At 43.1% G+C, this 21,402-nt stretch overlaps 1 protein-coding gene across 4 annotated transcripts in view; it reads right to left on the reverse strand.

Annotated features, from left to right (window-relative positions):
• The window catches only part of ranbp9 (RAN binding protein 9), a 34,263-nt gene that overhangs the window by 4,122 nt on the left and 8,739 nt on the right, over positions 1-21,402 (reverse strand). The window contains exons 3-14 of one of the 4 annotated variants that reach the window (XM_078265066.1): positions 20,659-20,711; positions 16,698-16,865; positions 14,662-14,684; positions 11,679-11,720; positions 9,994-10,178; positions 6,209-6,321; positions 5,759-5,867; positions 5,005-5,159; positions 2,965-3,118; positions 2,048-2,166; positions 1,518-1,669; positions 663-774 (exon numbers count right to left, since the gene is read on the reverse strand). In XM_078265066.1, the coding sequence (XP_078121192.1) occupies positions 663-774; positions 1,518-1,669; positions 2,048-2,166; positions 2,965-3,118; positions 5,005-5,159; positions 5,759-5,867; positions 6,209-6,321; positions 9,994-10,178; positions 11,679-11,720; positions 14,662-14,684; positions 16,698-16,865; positions 20,659-20,711 (1,385 nt within the window). Of the gene's footprint in view, positions 1-662; positions 775-1,517; positions 1,670-2,047; positions 2,212-2,964; positions 3,119-5,004; positions 5,160-5,758; positions 5,868-6,208; positions 6,322-9,993; positions 10,179-11,678; positions 11,721-14,661; positions 14,685-16,697; positions 16,866-20,658; positions 20,712-21,402 lie in introns of all 4 variants that reach the window. The other 3 variants (XM_078265064.1, XM_078265067.1, XM_078265065.1) reach the window with 3 other exon arrangements.

Consider the following 21,402-nt stretch of genomic DNA (forward strand, 5'->3'; position numbering starts at 1 on the left):
GTCACTGGGTTAGGTTCATTCAAATATTAAAAAGAATGTTTATTTCAACTGTCCTTCCTAAGGTTTTGTGTACCATGTACCAGTACCAGTCAAACGTGTAGAAGCTTTCCCATTCAGGTGAAAAAGTAAGCATGTCCAAACTTTTGACTGGTACTGTAGATCTTTCATATCTACTCAGACATGCCCTTACATTTTCAAAGAAGTCAGATGCCGATCATTCTAATATAAAGCTCCTTCAGATTGGAATAATCGTCGGTCACATATTACCACTGGTTCAGTACATTTTCTCATGTTAAAACAACCCGTTTATGCTTTTAATTTGTGTTTATTGCAGTCTTTAAACTGCTTCAATTGCTCTTTATTCTGATGTAATTATTGTATGCAATTATCTTGTGTAACAGCTGGGGGTGTGGGTGAGAGGTTGAGCAAGCTGTCTGTACTTGTGTATTTGAAGTGTGTGTTTGTTACGCAACAATTCTGTTTGTATGGGTTGTATAATTTGGGATTTGTGTTTATAGAACCCCCTCGAAAATGAGATGCCACATCTCAAGGGGCTATCCCTGTATGTATTCAAACTACAGGGACAGAGCTACCTTCTCCGTGTCTTATGGGCTCATATTTAAAACATATTTTAATACAGGCAGCGTGGACAGCTGACCTACCTAATATTGCACTGTTGAGAGTGGAGCAGACGGGCTCTCTCTGAATGGCGTCCAGTTGGTAGCCGACTGGGCTGCTCCAGGGGTCCGAGTAGGCCAGCAGGCTGAACGCGTCCTGTAGCCGGAGACACGAACAACAACAGATCACAGCACACCGCTTCACTTTCTCTTCTACACCTAGGGGTCCTATTTTAATGGTCTGAGCGCACGGCGTGGAGCGCCTGGCGCAGGTGCGTTTAGGGCGTGTCCAAATCCACTTTTGCTAGTTTAATGGTGGAAAAGAAAAAGGGGTCTGTGCGCATGGTTCAAAAGGGTTGTACTTAGTGTCTTCATTAATTCATAGGTGTGTTTTGGGCGTAACATGCAATAAACCAATCAGAGGTCATTTCCCATGAAATGCTGCGTCATTGACTTTAGACCAGGTTTTTGTTGGTCAATGGCACGATCACTTCCCGCTGCCTCAAGATAGCAATACGCCCAGAATGCACCTGAACACACCTCCCTGTAAGACCAGCACGCCCATGGGCCACAGATGGGCGCAGGTCCATTTGCTATTTAAACACGCGGGCGCTGGACGGTCTTAAACTAGCAAAGACACTTGCGTCGGGCTTAGCGCCGCCCTGCGCCGGGTGCTAGATAGACTAGACTACAAGACCATGTGTACTGTTCTTACACTACTACGGGTCTATCAATGATGGTCAGTTCTATAAATTCCTTTAGTTACTCTCGTCGTCATAGGTTGTCAGGGTTCCCACACATTTCATGGAGAAAATTTCAAAAACTCTTTCATGACTTCTAAAAAAAAAAAAAAAGGGGCCCATAATAAAAACGTCCACGGCCATTCTTAACGATAGTTACCTTGAGCATCTTCTTGTTGGCGGAATTCTTGCCACACTCGCGGCGCAGGTGTTCGCTCATGCTCTGGAGCTCCCTGCCGAAGTGGATCATTCTCTCGATGGCCGCCTGGCTCCCGCCGCACAGCTGCCGCTTGGACTGAGCGGACTCCACCTCTGCAGAGCCACGGCCCGTTCGCCATGCAAAAAGGAGCATGTCTTAATGTCGTGATGGTACATTCACAGCACAGGTATTTCGCAGGAGTGTTTACCCAGCAATTTGCAAGGGCAGCGGGGGTTGAATAAGCCTTCAATCCTCGATCAACACAAAGTGTTTAAAACAAAAACAAAAACAGGTCGTCTTCAGAGAAAAGGAAGGGCAGAAAACTTTCTCACGGGTGGTTCATCACAGAATTCTAGACGCAACTCCTGCCAAAGAAGCTAATAGAATACACAGCCTTACCAACCAGGGCATACATTAACTTCAAAAAGGCAACCAGCGGTCTGACGGCATGCCGAGTGACTAATGCCTCCACACACACACACGATACTCACCCATGTCTGCGTCACAGTCTTCGGGCTCGGTGGCGTGTTTGGAGCTGCCGTTGAGGAAACCATTGGAGGACGACTCTGTCACTCCGTTAGTGAAGTGGTCCACCTCCATATCCACATCGCTACGGAGGCAGGACACGAGGAGATAGTAAGATGATGCAAATTTCCTGGACAAGATATCTAATTAACTGACCTTGCAGCGAAATGATGCATTACGCTTGCAAGAGGTGGTTTGAGATTTTCACAGTTTGATGACCGTCACAGTTTCACGATATTATTATCATCATCGGTTACAATGACCCTTAAAAAGGAACGATAACCAAAGGGTTTTTTTTTTGGTTGAACTAACGCATCATTTAAACTTGAAAACAACTTTCTTTTTTTTATTTAAAGGAAGTATGTGTAGAAACTCTACCATAGTTAAGCAAATGTACCGGCCTACGATGCATACACGAGTTCCTCGGCCTGCGTGATACATCATTATCTGAGCAAGAAGTTTAAGGTCGAATGTGACCAGTTGTAGCGCTAACCGCTAATTAGCTTGTAACGCTAGTCGTCGAGGCAAAGGTAAAGTAAAAAGAAATCTCTATTTCTACACCACTAACGAGGCTCAAAACAGCACCACACTTCCACGGTAGCATAATGAGGGATCCCTACATGTAAACAGAAGCATTGAGAACTTTGTAGGTGTACAGACAGTTTGTTAAAAAGATAGATTAGAAACAGTCTCGACCAGTCGTACCACGAACGTCGTGTAACCAGTAACGTAGCTCACGCACGGCGTTCGTGGTTCGACTGCATGTATACGTGAACGGTACGGTCTTTCTAAACTATCTTTTTAATAAACCGTCTGTCTGTCATTTAGCTTTATGAGCAGATTAAATCAAACGCTCGTGTGTCAGCGTGGTTTGGCTCAGTACCTGGTTATGGGCTGTTGGCTGCGGCTCCCGTTGAGGCTGACGTCAGACGCTGGGGGGGTGGAGCCAGAGCCGGGGGGGCAGGGCTTGTGACTGTGAGGGGAGGAGCTGTGGCTCTTATTGGTCGTCACGCCATTACAGCAGTTGCTGTCGGTCCCTAAAAACAACAAGAGTGAAAGATGGACACGTTTTTAACTATTAACACATGCCTTTACCGAACATAAAGAAGGCTCTGCTAACACTGAGGAATCCTCTTAAACTAACGGTTTCCTATTTAAAAAGGCGCAGCTCGTTTTTCTGCAGCAAAGCCAGAAGTGGTCAGAGCGATTACAAACTCAAACTCGCTGGTAATCTGATGCCAAACCTTGAAACAGACGAAAGATGGAGACTTTGAAGGTCAACGGGATTCTTAAATGGTGCTTAAAAACAGTGGTTGAAGAAGTATTCAGGTCCTTTACTACAAACACCCCACTGTAAAAATACTCCGTTACAAGTAAAAGTCCTGCATTGAAAATGCAACTTAAGTAAAAGTATGTAAGTATCATCAGGAAAATGTGCTTAAAGTATTAAAAGTACTCAATGCAGGCTAATCCTCACATTTTAGAAACTGGAAACGATCCAAGCAGTTCTTTTCTACTAAGTGTTTAATCTGCTCATCATTTCAGCTGGACTTGTAGGCCGTTATATTGTCGTCTAGTTTAATTTATAATAAAATGTCGTGTTTTATAAACTACATGTGATTTGTTTGCAAAAATCTTAATGTGTAAAGTAACTAAAGCTGTAACAGATGAATGTAGTGGAGTAAAAAGTACAATATTTCTCTCTGAAATGTAGCAGAGTAGAAGTAGAAAGTGGCATGAAAAGAAAAGACTCAAGTACTCTACTTAAGTACAAATTTGAGGTACTTTACCTGAGTAAATGTACTTCGTTACATCCCGTTACAACCAGTTTACAAAAAGCTTTCTATATCAGAACAAAAGAACGTTGAAAAAGTGACAAATGTTGGAAAAAGCTAGGGGGAAAAAAAAGACAAAACATATATATATTTTTTTTAAAGATGCTGAAAAAAGTGACTAACAAAATCGTAAAAAAAAAATTGTTTAACAATTTAAAAAAAAAAGCCAAAAATCTGAATAAAAAAATCGACAAAAACGTCGAGAAAAGTGTAGAAAAAGAACAACAAATGGGCAACAGGAAGACAACACTAGGGTTAAATGGTGCTTGAAAAAAATAAATAAAAAAAACTTTATTTTGGTAGCAGCTTGCGATTAGAGATTGATGTGTGTCACTAACATCAACCCTTCAGGGAGAGTTAATGTTAAATACATTTCAGTGAACTGCACAGTCGCTGTTGGTGTCCCTGACTAAATTAAGGTAAGGCTTAAAGGGATAAAAGGAAGACCTCAGTCTGTAAATATGTCAAAGCTGTCTGTGATCAGATGTATAATATTAACTAGATACAGGATCTATTTAGTTCTACGGCATTAATTGTCTGGTGTATACACCAAAAAAGTTTCAAGCTTCTTGGTTCATTTTGGTGATGTGCCGCCCACTGAATATGATCAGTAGTGTTTCTCCTGCTGGCCCCCACACCCGAGTTCCCGCCCTGCCTATAGACTTTACACTGTGGTGAGATCACAGGTTTTTAAAGCGTTTTTCTCGCCTCTAGGGACGTTTTTCAAATATCAAGAGTCAATGGATTAAAAAATTCTTAACAGAAAGAGAATAATCAACCTTGTTTGCAGTCCGAGGTGTCCGGGCATGACTTTTACAGACATTTCTTTTTACAATAAAAGGCCTATGACAAATATTTTTCTGAGCCGCAGGGGGATTTTGCGCTGCGATACCGCGAGGGGCCAAAATTAGCTGCAAGGCTGAGCGCACTTCTTCATGGGCCTGGATCACACTAAGCACATTTGGCAGAACAGATACTGGGCTCTACAAAAAGGTAATTGCTGTCACTGGGTGTAAAAACGGTAAACGTATTTATAAAATCTGTTGTAATCGCCAGATGTGAATGCACCGAGCCCAGCTGGACGGTACCTGGGAGGTAGGGCTGGGAGCTGCTGGCTTTGTGGCTGGGGCTGCTGAAGGTCCGGGGGGAGCCGGTGTAACTGTCCTGAGACTTTGGGCTGCGACCTCCCAGACACCTCACCTCGCTGTCCGTCCCGTTCACCATCTCTATGAACTGTCTCACCCTGAGGACGCACAGGCAGGGAGGGAGGAAGGAAGGGAAGAGCAAGAAGGGAATGAAAAGAGGGAAGAGACACAGACAAAATGAGGCAAAGGTGATATATATAAAGGTCGGGGAACGGATGTAGAGTAAAGAGGATTTAGTGTGAGCAAATACAATTAAATAAATTGTAATTATTATAGTATGAAGAAAGACACATGTAGGACAAGTTACAGAAAGAGAAAACATTAACAAACAATCCCCTTTTCTTTAAAGCTTTAGTGTGTAACTGTTTGATGTTAATGCAGGTCCGTTACATTCAAGCCATCGCCAAAAGAGTTGCTACAAAGCTAATTAAGACTATCAGCTTAAAAGTTGTCATTACTCAAAATTCCTCATGGGGGCGACAGAAACTACGCACTATAGCTTTAAGTATAATTTCGCTTTCACAACATAATTATCAGCTTTAAAGATTCAAAGATGCCACCAAAAGTGGACAATCCGCTTTCTGCACCGAAAGCAGCAGAATTGGCTTGAAAGATTGACTTTTCTTTGGTACTTTTAAGTAATAGGAGGCTTCCAAATCGGCAAACAATGCACATTCAAATGCAGCCTTGGTCTTACTTGAGCATGAAGAGAAGGTCTGGGTTCCTCTCCAGGAGGTTGGGGTAGAGCTGCTGGGTGGTCTCGATGGCCTCGCCCATTCTACCCGACAGCACCAGCTTCTGGATCTCTGCAAACCGACAGGGAACATGTTTACACGAGGCAACGCTCATACCACGTTATCCCACGGTGATGTCGTCTTGAGTGCTGTCCTGGCACCGAAATAAGTTTGAGATTTGGAGTAATATTTCCATAGAGGTAAACAAAAAAAAAAAAAGATTCAACCCATTGCATGTTTGCATTCCTAGTGTTTAATGAAATTAAACATTAAGCTTCTTAGGAGATTAGTCGCACCTCATAATGGAGTAAGATTTGTTCAGTTAGTGCATTTGTAAGCCTGGCACCAGCATTTTTTTTTTTTATTATTATTTTTTTTTAAAAGATACATGCAAACACAGAAGGCGCTCTTACTCTGTCGGTTTTTGATGGAGGCCAGCTCCTCGTGCACGGCCTGGTCTGTGGATTTGGCGAAGGCTTCGGCCGTGGCACAATAGCTGTGGTGCACCAGGTAGGAAGCCACCATCCTGACGAGACGAGGACAAGAGAAACCAAAAACACAATCAGTGGTTAGAAACACCAGCGGGAGAAATCATTCAGACCATAACACTCTTTAGGGTCCTATCTTGCACCCGGCGCGGCGCAAAGCCCGACGCAGTTGTCTTTGCTAGTTTAAGACCGACGCAGTTGTCAATTTCCCGTCCAGCGCCCACTTCGTTTAAATAGCAAATGCACCTGCGCCCATCTGTAGCCCATGGGCGTGCTGGTCTTACAGGGAGGTGTGTTCAGGTGCATTCTTGGCGTGCTGGTCTTACAGGGAGGTGTGTTCAGGTGCATTCTGGGCGTGCTGGTCTTACAGGGAGGTGTGTTCAGGTGCATTCTTGGCGTATTGCTATCTTGAGGCAGTGGGAAGTGATCGTGCCATTGACCAACAAAAACCTGGTCTAAAGTCAATAACGCAGCATTTCATTGTTATTTTAACAGAGCATTAGTAAAATGCGCCTAGGCTTACACACACACATCTTATGAACCTGAACATGGTTAATAATGTTATGTGCTTTTCTTGAACGGGAGGTCTTTGGGTCAAAATAAACGAGCAGTCAAGACTTCCAGATGGGGACATAAACTAGCATTCTATCAGATTATCTAAACCATTTCATTCAGAGATAAAAACCCAAAGTGAGCACACCTGAAATGTCACCGATAATCCACTCATTGTACAGCTACAGTGTGCACACAACTAGGTCAGAGTTGAACCAGGAAGTTGGCTTGTAAACCGTTTTACAATGGGCAGTTTGGGTAATAACTGTACAGGATGCTTTTGTTTTAATGTCCGTGGCTAAACTGTTGGCTCGTTTCCAGTCTCTGTCGCCTGACTGCTCTTCATTGTTCCCAAATCCTGAGCAACTACCTTTGGGAGTACAACATCATTGGGACGACTAAAACTGCAAAAATAAGACCCAAGTTGTAATAAACTAGCTGCAAAGATCAATTGATTAGTTGATCAACTATTTTGATAAGCGATAAATCGGGTTTCAGTCATTCTTTTTATAAAAAAAAATTCTCTGATTCCAGCTTCTTAAATGTGAATATTGTTCTAGTTTCTTCTCTCCTCTGTGACAGTAAACTGAATATCTTTGAGTTGGGGACAAAACAAGACATTTGAAGACGTCATCTCGGGCTTTGGGAAACACTGATCGACTATTTTTTTTACCATTATCTGACATTTCATAAACCAAACAATCAATTAATCAAGATAGTAATAGACAATTAAAGGTCCCATGGCATGAAAATGTCACTTTGAGGTTTTTTTTTATCATTAATATGAGTTCCCCCAGCCTGCCTATGGTCCCCCAGTGGCTAGAAATGGTGATAGGTGTAAACCGAGCCCTGGGTATCCTACTCTGCCTTTGAGAAAATGAAAGCTCAGATGGGCCGATCTGGAATCTTTCCTTTATGACGTCATAAGGGGAAAGGTTACCTCCCCTTTCTCTGCTTTGCCCACCCAGAGAATTTGGCCCACCCGTGAGAGAGAGAGACATCATGGTTTTCAAACGAGCAAAGTGGCAGTTGGTCAAGGCCACACCCCCACCCTCCACCTTGCCCCCCCTCTGTCCTCCTCAATAGCTACAGACACAGAAATGGCACATCCTAAGTAAAGCTCATTGTGGGACTGGCTCTAGTGGCTGTAATTCTGTACCAAGGCTGAATTTCAGTAAAGAGACTTCAGATACAGTATTAGGGGACCACTAAGGCCTATATAAAAGAGACTTCAGATACAGTATTAGGGGACCACTAAGGTCTATATAAAAGAGACTTCAGATACAGTATTAGGGGACCACTGAGGCCTATATAAAAGAGACTTCAGATACAGTATTAGGGGACCACTAAGGTCTATATAAAAGAGACTTCAGATACAGTATTAGGGGACCACTAAGGTCTATATAAAAGAGACTTCAGATACAGTATTAGGGGACCACTAAGGTCTATATAAAAGAGACTTCAGATACAGTATTAGGGGACCACTATGGCCTATATAAAATACTTCAGATACAGTATTAGGGGACCACTAAGGCCTATATAAAAGAGACTTCAGATACAGTATTAGGGGACCACTAAGGCCTATATAAAATACTTCAGATACAGTATTAGGGGACCACTAAGGTCTATATAAAAGAGACATCAGATACAGTATTAGGGGACCACTAAGGTCTATATAAAAGAGACATCAGATACAGTATTAGGGGACCACTAAGGTCTATATAAAAGACTTCAGATACAGTATTAGGGGAAAAATGAAGTCTCATGACGCCACCAGCAGGGAGATTTATGACCAGAGGCCGACCGTTTCGTCATGTTCCCGTCGCTCTACAAAGACAATAAAAACACTTCACATCCAGCAATCGTGACGCCGGCACAGAAACTTCCTGTTTTCAATTTCACGCAGCGAGGCAACTTTCCTGGATTAAAAAAAAAGGCAACGGCTGCCGACCACTCCACCCCACTCTCAACCCCCATCAAATGGAGATTAAATCCATTCAGGACACGTAATCATAGCAACAGAGAGCCGTAATCCCGTCAGGACATGGCATGCAGAGAAACCGAGTCCCATAGCTTTAACTTGTGGATCAGGGCTCCTGCTCTCTGATGGGGAAGTGCTCCATCTGGGCCTTGATCCTCGTTATGTCAGCAGTATTATCCTGTCACCGGAAACAAACTAACACTCCCCATTTTACGATCAGTCGAGCGGTGAGCATTTAATAAAAAGGTTGAATTACAAAAATAGATTTCTAAGTTCAGTTCAGACTGAAGTTGGTGTGGCGGAATTCAATTAACGTGTTGAACACGTCTTCAATTAACAACAACGTCTTCAATTTTCAACAAAAACTATTTGTTGTCCACCTTTTTTCGCCCACAACAAAAAAACCTGACAAACATAGTAACAGTAACTTCTCAACGGGTGGCGGTTCACACAGTCCGCCCAAGGGAGGACTTTTTTTTTTCCCCCAAGGTTTTTGTGTCTATTTTGAGTTTTTTTTATTTATTTTTTTACACAGTGCTGATGCGCCGCGACCTGCTCTAGCTCGGTTTGTAAAAAGGCACGGGGTGAAGGTGGCTCGCTGCTCCGTCCGTCCTGCGGGGGGCGAGGGACGGCCGTCAACCTGGGCCGACTGTCTTCAGTGCGTCAGGGGTCTGCGGCGATGAACCCAAGCTGACCCACGTTGAAACACAGACCCCGGGTCGTTTACCGTGCTTTGAGGGGGTGACTTCTTTGCAGCGTATTCACCCTTCATATAAGTATGTCGTACGGATGATTCTACTTATCAACTTTCAGGGGGAAGTCGTACAACTGAACAGAAAACTGTTTTGAGTCTTACCCAGTGACCTGCATGCTGGGAAATTAGACTTTATAGTCTTTTAATTTGTAAAAACAGTATCTTCCATCATCCAAAAATTCTTATTCAGAAGTTCATTTAACTTACTGGTAATCTTGCATAAAAACAAGAACGGTACCTGTAACCATATTAACTGTACACGTCGATGATGAAACGCCGCAAAATGAGACCGTTGACTGAAACGAATAATGATCAAGTGACTCAAATATGAAAATGCATTTCTGTCAAAAGACTAACACTAAATGTTACATCAGTTGCCAACATGTGTTTCACCCAAATCCGATTAATCCACAGTGAACTCACTTCTGGATCATGGACTGCCACTCGCCCTCGCGCTCTCCGATGGGGCAGCGGTCGATCTGGGCCTGGATCTTTGTCCTCCACTCACGCATGTAGTCCTCGATGTCGAACACAAAGGGGTGCTGGCCGAAGTTTGCGTCTACCACCTCCCCTGGAGTCTGAAGGCCCACGGTCGGATACAAGTTAGGCTAGAGAGAGAGAGAGAGAGAGAGAGAGAGAGAGAGAGAGAGAGAGAGAGAGAGAGAGAGAGAGAGAGAGAGAGAGAGAGAGAGAGAGAGAATTAGGATGATAAGAGAAAATGCTCTTTGGGAATGTAATCTGGACAATAAATCAAAACAGGAAACAATAAGAGGAACAAACAGGAAACACGCTTTTGTCTACCATTAACCCTTAAAACGCGATTGTACAAGCTGGCAAAGATTCTAGCAGGCCGACGCTTAAAGGGCATCTTTTCACAGGAGAGTGACATTACAGTGGCAGTAAGTAAGACCTCTATTGCACAGATTGGCCATAATTCACCCATCGAGCAGATTCTTAAGAACCAATGACGCCGTGATTATATTGCCAAGAGCTGAGATTTTCTGACTCTCTGCCTCATTTTCTCCTCTGCACTGTTCAGAGCACTCAACTTCCCAATCTTCGTGGAAGTCACTACAACCTCCACACAGGGATAAATACTGAATCAATAGGACCTCCAGTTAGGTTAAAAGGTGCTCCAAGCGATGTCACGCGTTTTTTTAGGCTACAACATTTTTTTGTCACATACAGCAAACATCTCCTCCCTGTCCCCTGAACGCACTGTAAAAAAAGGCGGTCTCTGTAGACAGCCCAGGCTCCACAAATGCCAACAAAAACAAACCGCGCCGACCTGCACCACCAAACATAAACAGTGTTCCAGCCAATAACTGACAAGAAGGAGTTGGTTGAGCCATCACCGCAGCACCATTAGCACGTAGGCTACTTCCACAATGCGCGTTCATGATACGAGACTAGATATCGTCTTAGATTTTGGATATCCTAATATGGTGATATGACATAAGTGTTGTCTTTTCCTGGTTTTAAAGGCTGCATTACAGTAAAGGGATGTCATTTTCTGAACTTACCAGACTGTTCTAGCTGTTCTATTATTTGCCTTTTCCACACTTAGACATTATGTCCGCATTACTGATGATTATTTATCTCAAATCTTAGTGCGAAGATATTTTGTTTTGTCGTCAACCCTAGAATATCGCCGCAATATCAATATCGAGGTATTTGGTCAAGAATATCGTGATATCTGATTTTCTCCCTATCGCCCAGTCCCTACAGTGGAGATCTATGACACGAAGGAATGAGATATATCAGTCTTTTAAACGGCTGACAAAATCCAAAACAAAGCTAAACAGCAGCCAGGCTCTCGGTAGTAACAACACAGAACAAAGACCTTCAACACTTTCAAATCTGGGCAGGGAGTTAAAAAAAAAAAGGGGCCGTCTACACCCGAACATTACCGTAAACCCAAACTGATTTGAAGAGGCGTTTCTGAAAAGCCTTTGCTAGTTACATATTATTATATGATTTGCTTCCTCCTATTAACAGGATAAGTACATTAGTAGTACAGCAGGCATGTGACTTGTTTTAAGCTTTCTCTGTGCTGTTACAGTGCAAGTTGTTGACATGTTGCATGCCGATGACAAAGGGTTAAGTACGTGTTTATGTCTTGTTCCTGGGAACAGCCGTCCTGCTGACATCTGCGATGACGGGATGAGGAGATAAACAGAAATATGGAGTGAAGAGGTTGGTATGGTTACATTCTTCTACCATCCTACCAATCTAATCACAGCCTTGATTTAATCAGGAGAAGGTGATGACTGACAACAGGCTAGAGAGATTGTTCTCGGATTAGTAGAAGTGCCCTGAAAGTATCATAACAAGTTACCATAACATCTTAAGTGTGAGTATATAGCAGCAGGGGTGTGAAAAAAAAACTTTTTGTATCTTTTGTATTTATTTTTTTTGCGGCAATGTTAAAAATCGATTATTTTCCCCAGAATGGATTTTTCTTTTGTTTTACCAATGCTTCACCTAAATATCTTCTGTTTATACGGTATCGCTACCGGCGACTACATCATATCCTTTTCCAGCAAAACTGAACGGAAGCAGAAAATGCAGAAATTCCATGTTATGTTCTTCTTTACACATCTCACACACTGACATGTGATGTGCGCTCTTCTTACAAAATCAGTTTTTAGAAATGTGTCCCGATATATTGTCTCTAGAAGTGTATTGATCAACTTTGTTTTTTGTTAAAGAAGAAATACTGAATACGATCGAATCGCAATGAATGATAATCGCCAATACAAATCAAAATCGGCAGCCATGTATCGTGAAAGAATCAAAAAAACTAAAGCACATCGTCCCAGCCCTAGTATGGGGTTATACAAAAAAGTTGATTGTAAGACGTAGTAGGATAGATAGTAGTAGATAACATAGATAGTAGAATAAGGACGAGGTCTTAGTCTTAGAGTAAAGGTTAATGATGCTACAGGGTAAAGGAACTGGTGTAATTAGAGTTGGGAGAAGTTAGGGAATAATTATAGTAGATTAAAGTCCCCATGAGAACAGTAGTACAAAAGTTGTGTGTGTGTGTGTGTGTGTTTGTCTCTTAGAGTTGCCTTTGTCATGGCCCAATAACCACAAAGGTCAGCTGTGCCGAGGTGACGCACTTCACTGCACAACTCTGGAGGAACATGAATGTCTGGCTCACACACAAGCCTTTTTTACTGCTCAATGGATTATTGTTGGGGCTAAGACTCTTAATTTCTTCTCCCTGGAAAAACAGGCGGCCCTGTTTTCAGTTGCTACCAAGCAAGAAGGGGAAGGAAGGAGAGAAGAAAAAAAAAAAAAACCCTAACAACAAGTGTCTCCCTCACATCTCGATACAGTTGATATGTGCATGAATCCCATTAGTATTAATGTCCCTTTGGTGTGGGAGTCGTTCACATAATGGAGCATGGGAGCCGATGGGAGCGAGACTCGCTTGGCGATGAGCCACAACAACACAAGTGATGTCCTGTTCAGACACAACTGTAGTTGAACTTATAACAACTCATTCGTTGACCACCTGGGGGCAGCGAAAATGAGTTATTAACACGACTCTGCTAATGTGGAATAATATCAGTTTCCCCTATAATTAAAAACAGGCTAATGGGAGCCCCCACCAGGCAACAGAAGAAAAAAAAAAAGGAAAAAAACAAACAAAAAAACAAACACGTTTGTGCCAAAAATAACACCAACCCCATTTTGATTCTGCAGCGACGCACTGCCGTGAGTCCGTGAATGAGGCATCCGTCTGTGGTTAGGTCTCGTCTGTGACAGCAGGACAGTCGAGCGTCTGTTATCTAAACCGCTACAATGTGAGGTGAACTGGCGCAGCGAAGATAGATAGCGACTGGATAGTCTTCTGCCATCTTTAGCAGAGCGGAGAGCCGCTTCACGAACGCTTCTGGGACGCGCCCTGGCGGCTGGTGGAATATCGAGCATCTACATGAATGGCTGGGATTGCTCGCGGGGGTCGCGACGCACATGAAACGCAGACGCGCCTGGTGGAAAATAGGTGTAACGGTAAAAAAGAAGGGGGTTAAGGTAATGAACGACACGCCAACATGCTTACGGATTCAGTGTTGTGTTTTTAGCTGAGCTGAGGCAAAGAATATTTGGTTAAAAACAGATGGATGATGCCGTTTTGCCCTCATTGTTCTGATAGGTCTGCTAGAAGTGATGTAATGTAGCAGTTTGTGTGGAGTGAGCGCTGCGCCGTTTAAAAAAAAAAACAAAAAAAAAAACAGCCTTTTTAAATGCTACATTGCTTCTTAGGACATATTGCAGGGCGGGCCCTAGACTTTTGGGGGCCCTAAGCAGGATTTGGTTTGGGGACTCTCCACATTGTAACAATAATGTGAGACCTATTAGCAGCAAACACTATCTTTAAATAGACCGGCTGTGTTAGGAGCTCTATTGTGGGACATTTCAAGCGCTCTTGGGGGCCCTCTGGTAGCCACGAGGCCCTAAGCAGCAGCTTAGTTCGCTTATGGGTCGGGCCGGCTCTGACATAATGGGAGTAACAGGAGAACCAGCTTCAAAAAGTGACATTTTCTTTTGAAATAAGTGCTGTGCAATGGAGCCAATTCATGCCGATATGATTATGGAGAGCGTTGCATTTGGATTTGAAACATTTTCAAAGTGTTGAATTGAGAATGGACTTGGTGGCGATAGATCCATGAATGTTCTACTTTGGACACAGACAGTACAACTAACTCTGTTCGCTTAGTTCTTCTTCGTGTAGCTACAGGGCACAACCAAATGTCACTGCATGCTGAACATAACCCTTCAATTTATGTAATTTAGCCTATTATACTACTTTACAATGTCTTAATTCCAGGTGGGTGAAATGTGTCCAGACTTGCTTCTCACCCATGTGCTCATTTTTCCATCCCAAAGAAGGCCAGTCCCCGATCATCAACATATAAACCACCTCACAGACTTTTGAGCCTCCAATTCATTTTACACAGCGGAAACATTTTGACTACAGTGGAAATTCGGCAGGAAATCAAACAATTCATTTCTATAAACAGCCTCATGTCATACTGTCTTGATTAATAACACTGAGGTGAACATAATGTGGGTACTTACTGGTAGGTCTGTGAAGGCAATGCCTGCAGAGGAAGAGAAAGCAAGTGTCAGCATGAAGAAGAGGAGTCTAACACACCCACACCCACACACGCCTAAGTCAGTGCGTAAACACATACTGAGGTAATCTGGTTACTATCATCTATTAGTATCATCAAATGTCATCTAAACGAGAGACAGTTTTAAAAAAACAAACAAAAAAAAAACGTCTTTTCAGAAATGTTGCAGGGAAATGCGAGTGCCTGTGTTTGATTGAAAGCCGCATGCGGCCGCCTGCTTGGAAGCAACAGAAAAAGTAAACAAAACTGCACTGTAGCTTTAAGCCAGCGGCGGTATCGAAGAGGAAAAAGGACCACAACAGCATCTAAAAGCCCAGACACACAGAGAACTGCAGAAAAGGCAGTTGGACTGATCAGTCTCCCCGAGACCTCAAAAAAGTGCCTCAGAACACACCGAAGCGACGAGACGTAATACGTCTCCCTAACAGCAGGCGGCGCTAATCTGTATTGTCGCCCAAAAATGAAAACCGGCAGCTGATTGGACGAACGCGTCACGTGGGTCTGGTTTCTCCGGATATTCACAGCCAGACTGTCATGGCGTCTCCCAAAACATTCTCGTTTCTGAAAACATTTGAAGAGAGAAATAGGCCGTGCAGTTGCTGAATCTGTCTTCATTTCAGATCGACAAAGGGTCATTTGAGTCCGACTGCCGGCAGTGCCCGCCCCGCCGATTATACATGTCAAATCGGCCAAAATGAAGGACGACGGCCCCTCGGACGGACGACGGCACGGAACACACTCGAGTCACCGACCTCGCCAGGCTGTCAGACGGCCGATAATCGGCTCTGTGTGTCCAGGCCATTACATGACGAAGTGACATTTGCAGGTACGTTCACATATTTGCTGCTGAGCAGCTAATCAGCTAACTAGCCTACAAACCAACGTCAGCAGTGCACTCGTTCCTCGGTGAATGTTCGTTTGGCGGCTCCTTCAGTAAGCTAAGGTGCAGAAGGAGACGTGTGTTCATGTTAGATTAGAAAGAGACTTCAGCAGGAAATGGGGGTCGTTGTGGTGGCTCTTGTGTGGCGTAGCTTCTGTCTGGCTCTGTGTGTCCGCCTGCTCTGCCAATGATACTCTGACGTTACTGCTGTGTGCCAATTTGAAATTAAATATTAATTTCTCCCTTTTTTGTTGCGATTTTTCTTCCTCCACAGCAGAAGTGATTTGCAGAGCAGTGGGGGATTTCAGAAAGCAGGTTTAGTAAAAACTCAGTGGACTCAGAGTTCACGGACTCTGGGTTTTTCGCTTTCACAAAGCCAGTTCAGCTCAACTCTGAGACGGTTGTTATGGCAACATACGCCGTGAACCTAAGGTGCTCGCTAGCAGGTTTCCTTCAACTGACCCCAAGTTTAAAGCTACAGCGTGCTACCATTTTATATGAATGAACGTCCGTTACATTCAAGCCACTGCCAAATGAGTTAGGGTTAATGAGATACAACGCTAATAGCGCCACAAAACTCTCTGTATGTCTCAATATGGCTATGTTTACAAAATGTCGTTCGGGTGCAGCAGCTCGAGTGATGCGTTTTAGGTCACCTCTGAGAAAGGAAACCGCAGCATTGGGCTGCAACAGGTGAAGGCATGGCTGAAAACCCAAAGAAGCGCCCATGAAATGTTTCAGTCAGTGATTGTGCTGCTATGAAAAGACCTACAGAAAAACCCAAAACAGAAAGTAATAATAATAATAATAATAATAATAATAATAATAATTCTTATGCCGAGTTGTGAAACCGGAATTTATTTATTTTTAAGATTATTTTTTGGGGCTTTTAGGGGAGGGAAGAAGACATCATAGTTATATTACATTATATTACTTCTACCAATTAGCTCCAAATGTCCTTCTCTCTGATGCACCTGTCACACAGAGTTTTAGTACCATGTAGTACAAATATATTATTACCATTTACTGACAATACTGTTCCACAGGCGCATGCAATGGAATATAAGCACCGTTATGCATTTGGTTCCTGTGCTTCTTACCTAGGCTGTGGCCATTCTTTGTGTAGAAGCAGGTGTTGTTGATGAGGTTAACACAGCAGCCAATCACGTCACCCGTTGTAAACGTGGGTCCGTAGGGTTGCCCGGTGCCAGACGAGCAGAAGGAGTGGCCGTCATCTCCGTGGTAACCGTATGAGTGCTTGTCCCAACCTGAGGGATGTCAAGTGTCAGAATAAGAGCAGTGAGAAGGTGTTAACAAAAAAAAAAAAAAAAAATGATGGGTCATTCTTAGACTACACCCAGAAAAAAAAAAAAAAAAAAACACACACACACACAAGTCTTCAGGCGTTTGAGATGAACAATACAGACAGAGGCAAAGTTATATAATTAAATAATATATACTGGTTGGTTCTGATTTTACTGAAACCCAAGCAATCTAATTCCGTAATTCCCATTCTAACCATATTTTGCCGAAAAATATATAAAATAAACCGGAAATGTAGCCAGTCCAAAAAATTGAAATGCTTTGTCATTGTTCCAAAGCCTCGGGAAATACTGGTGCATTTTTGGGTAATAAAGACCTGCAACACGAAGCGGTCGCTCATACAGAAGGGGCTGGGAAGCAGACACGCCTTGCTCAAGGACACTCGAGCACAGCAGGACACTGACTACTGATGGGGACTTTGTGAGAATTGAACCGAGGAAGTCAGTCTTTCCAGTCACTAAGACAGGTTGTTGATGTTTTCAGTGTGACTGATCTGCTAACTGTGTGAGGTCCTCACACAGTTAGCAGAATTTTGATCCTCAGGATCGCCGTCTTTTTGGAAAGTCACTCTCAAAACAACAACCTTCTGCATTGCGTGCATTTCCTTATTTGGCTGTTTGATTTAAGCAGCTACAGACTGCTGAACATCTTTCACATCTCTACTCTTTGCTTAACCTGAGTAACTACTGATTGTTGACCAAAGCTACGCATTTCAAAAAGAATGTTGGGTCACACATTACTTGAAGGTATCTACATTAAGAGTGACATGACACCGTCATGAACGGGTCATCAACATAAACAAGTCATAAACGTCTATGACATAACACTTCTTTTAGTAAGCGTCATTCGGTTTTTGTCATGACAAGTTAGGGTTAGGTTTAGGGTTCATGTGTCATGACTGTGTCATGTCACGCTTATGTAGAATCCTGAAAATCCTGTCTTTGTCTCCGACACCCATTTATGTACTTTTTAAATGTGGCTATTAAAAGCTCCAACATACTAGGTGTGTACAATTTCAAGAGAACAACAACTGCAATGTCAATGTCATGCATGTGTAGGAGAAGGGGAGGAAGAAGCAGCCTCTGCTGCAGCGTGGTCGGCCTTAGGGCTGTTTTAACTTTAGAAACCGAGTGGCAGGACCCTGTGAGTAACTGCTGAGCTGCTGAGTTAATCCTCGCAATAGCCACATTCATCACTGGGGGGGGAGCGCTCAACGCTGAAGCAGTTTGGCATCAGCGCCTCACAATTAGTGAGTTTTCATTAGCTGAGACTCTGCAGTTTGCTCTGGGTCGTCTGTTATCTTTGTACGAAAAGGGACTAGAGCTCCTGGGCGGGTCCACTTCTCAGACTGGTGAAGGGGGTGCCGGGGCTCCTGTTTGGCCTGATAACCTCCGTGGTGCGCAGGGCTGACATCTACCAACGCCGTCTTAACGGTACTATGTCATCAGAAGCTACGCAGCTGCAGAAATCTTTTACATACTGACATGACATGAATGTTTTTTTTAGCAGTACGACACCGTCCTTTTTACTGTGGTAGAGGATTGACTTTGCTATCTTTTTTGCCTTCTTAAAGCAACTGAAGACCACGTGTATTTAATGAAAGTACTAACAATCTGGAAGAAAATCTGTTTCCTCATTAAAGTAATTAAAGCCTGACCTATGCTGGGTTTTAGGGGCCAATACTTATTAACACTGAAGAGCATGAAAAAATACTCGCATATATATTGTTACCAGTCACTTCAGGGTATCTCTGCTGGTAGCCAGGCAACTGGTACTGTCCAGGAAATGGTTACGCATTATAACCCCCTGTAAAACCGGCCATTTGTCGTTTCGTCTTAAATTTGACCCGTTTCGACATTGTACACACATCCTTAAAGTGCAGAAGACTGTAAAAGGTTCTCTCGGGTGAATGCATCAGGAAAAGCCTGATGAGAGCACAGACTGTATAAAAAAAATAAAATAATAATTGGACGCCTCTCCACTTCCTCCCACCGCACAAAAAAGTGAAGCCTGTCAAGACACGATGAGTCCTTTCACGATGAGTCGTGCATTTGCATAACGGCCACCATCTTTGACAGCCGACTACGAGCTAGCTACAGCAACACCACTTGGACAAACCACAGTTAACGACCGATGCGAAAAAGCCCATATATGTATATACATACATGTTGATTGCAATCAGCAATTGCAATTTTTATGGCCAGTTTGTTGTGTTTAGCTGCTACAGAGCTTCGTGATGCCGGCTACAGAGCCCCGTCGTATGGTCGTAGGTGACTGTGAGCTCCCTTTCAGGAGCCGTGACAGTTTAGGTTAGGCACCAAAAAAACACTAGTTAAGTTTAAGAGCTCGCGGCTTGGATTTAAAACACTCCCGAGGAATGAACACGCTTTTCCTGGGTGAAAGTATTTTATTTTCGCACTTCGTCCGAGTGGTGTAGCCGTAGCTAGCTGTCAAAGATGGCGGCGATCTCCACATGTGTGACTCCCGTCGCGTAGGGGACTCCCGTCGAGTCTGGACAAAGCCAAAATATCCCGGGCACTGCCATCTTGTAATTTTGGAGCCAGAGTCTGTGCATTAGTGATCAGGCGGTGGGGCCCCGTTATCAAAGTTCCGCCCATACAACTGCCTGACCAATCGCGAGTCACGATTTTATAGCTTCAAATAACTATTAAAAAACTGAAAAGATGAACACTTGAATAAACCGTGAGATCAGAACTACCTAAACTGACAGAAACCATCTTTGGGAAAAATTGGACCACGGTCAGAAAGCTGTAGCAGAAATAGTTAACCCTCTCATTGATTCCATGTTGTTCACGAAGAAGGAGAACAGTGTTCTCTCCATGTTGATTTTGTAGTGGCGGCCCGCCATGGCAAAACTTCTGCCGCCACGGTATCAGAAATAGGGCAGACGCACAATGTAGTCGCAGTTGCCTTTTAAATTATCCTGCCGCTCACATTGCAATTTAACAAGTAGAACTATTCAGAGGTCAACTTCTCAGTTCTGTCAGCTCATCGTCCCGATATCCCGCTTCATACGTAAAACATTTGGGAACACTAGAGAACCTGGAAGTGAGTCGGAGGAAATGCAACGCTACAAAGCCACGGCCAAGCAGACCAATCACAGTTGTTGCGTTCTGCGTCGCAACCATGTGTGGTTACATTTCTGGGGAGGTGCACAACAGGCTACAGCGTAGGGTCCATGTCTGCGCTAACTACGCACGTACCTACGCCATAGATTCAACGCAGAACCATAAATCAAGCTTTAGACTGCAACTGTAATTCTTGAATCCACGGAAACGTTCGTTTGTTCGAGTACCAAATGCACGTGGTAGGCACGTGGTCCCTGTTCTCTGAATGGAACCACCACATTTCTTTTCCTGACCTCTCCAGGCTTATCCCACGTGTAGAAACCCTGTATATCTGCTGCTCCAACAATAATAATAAAAAAAAAATAAAAAAAAATAAAAACATGCATATGCAATCAGATAACTCATAACACATAACTCATTGAATTGACTAGTTTCACTCTAACTCACACCAAGTGCATCCACGGCCAATCTCTACTAGACAATAAGTTCACAGACAAAATGACACCCACACAAACAGTTAAAAAAGGATCTCTGGTATAATATACAGTAGAAACAGACGGTGACACATGCAAACACATTCTCCTCACCACACCCAAAAACAGTGGCAATGAACACAGAGGCGAAAGAAACGCACAAAGTGTCATCTTACCGGGGAGTCTGTTCATGTTTACACCCTGAGCTGAGAGGCCGATGCCCATGTACCTGTGGAAACAGAAAGTTGAGTTTATTTGGACATGTTTATATATAAAATAAATAAAAATAAAAAAATAAAATAAAAAAAGATTAAAGACTGGCCTAAGAGACCAGCCACCAAGCATAACTTCTTGATAAATATCTTCAATATATTCCATAATTATAATTCAATAAAGAATAGACATCAACAGTTACAGCTGCAATACTCGGTTCACATCCCCCAAAGAAAGTTGGATGGATGAAAAACAAGAGGTACAACTAGAGCTGCAACGATTAATCGATTAACTGATTAGTTGTCAACTCTTAAATTAATCGGCAACTCTTTTGATAATCGATTAGTCAGTTTGAGTAAATTTTTTAAGACAAAAGTAAAGATTCTCTGATTCCAGCTTGTTAAATGTGAATATTGTTCTAGTTTCTTCTCTCCTCTGTGACAGTAAACTGAATATCTTTTGAGTTGTGGACAAAACGAGACATTTGAGGACGTCATGTTGGGCTTTTGGGAAACACTGATCCACATTTTTCACCATTTTCTGACATTTTAGAGACCAAACAACTAATCGATTAATCGAGAAAAAAAAAATAAAAAATCTACAGATTAATCGACTATGAAAATAATCGTTAGTTGCAGCCCTAGGTACAACTTTGCTATTCCTACATCATTATGAGGGGTGCTAACAGTTGGCATGTTAACATGGTA

This window comes from Sander vitreus, chromosome 12 (assembly GCF_031162955.1).
Source record: "Sander vitreus isolate 19-12246 chromosome 12, sanVit1, whole genome shotgun sequence".
In the NCBI taxonomy this organism is placed as follows: domain Eukaryota; kingdom Metazoa; phylum Chordata; class Actinopteri; order Perciformes; family Percidae; genus Sander; species Sander vitreus.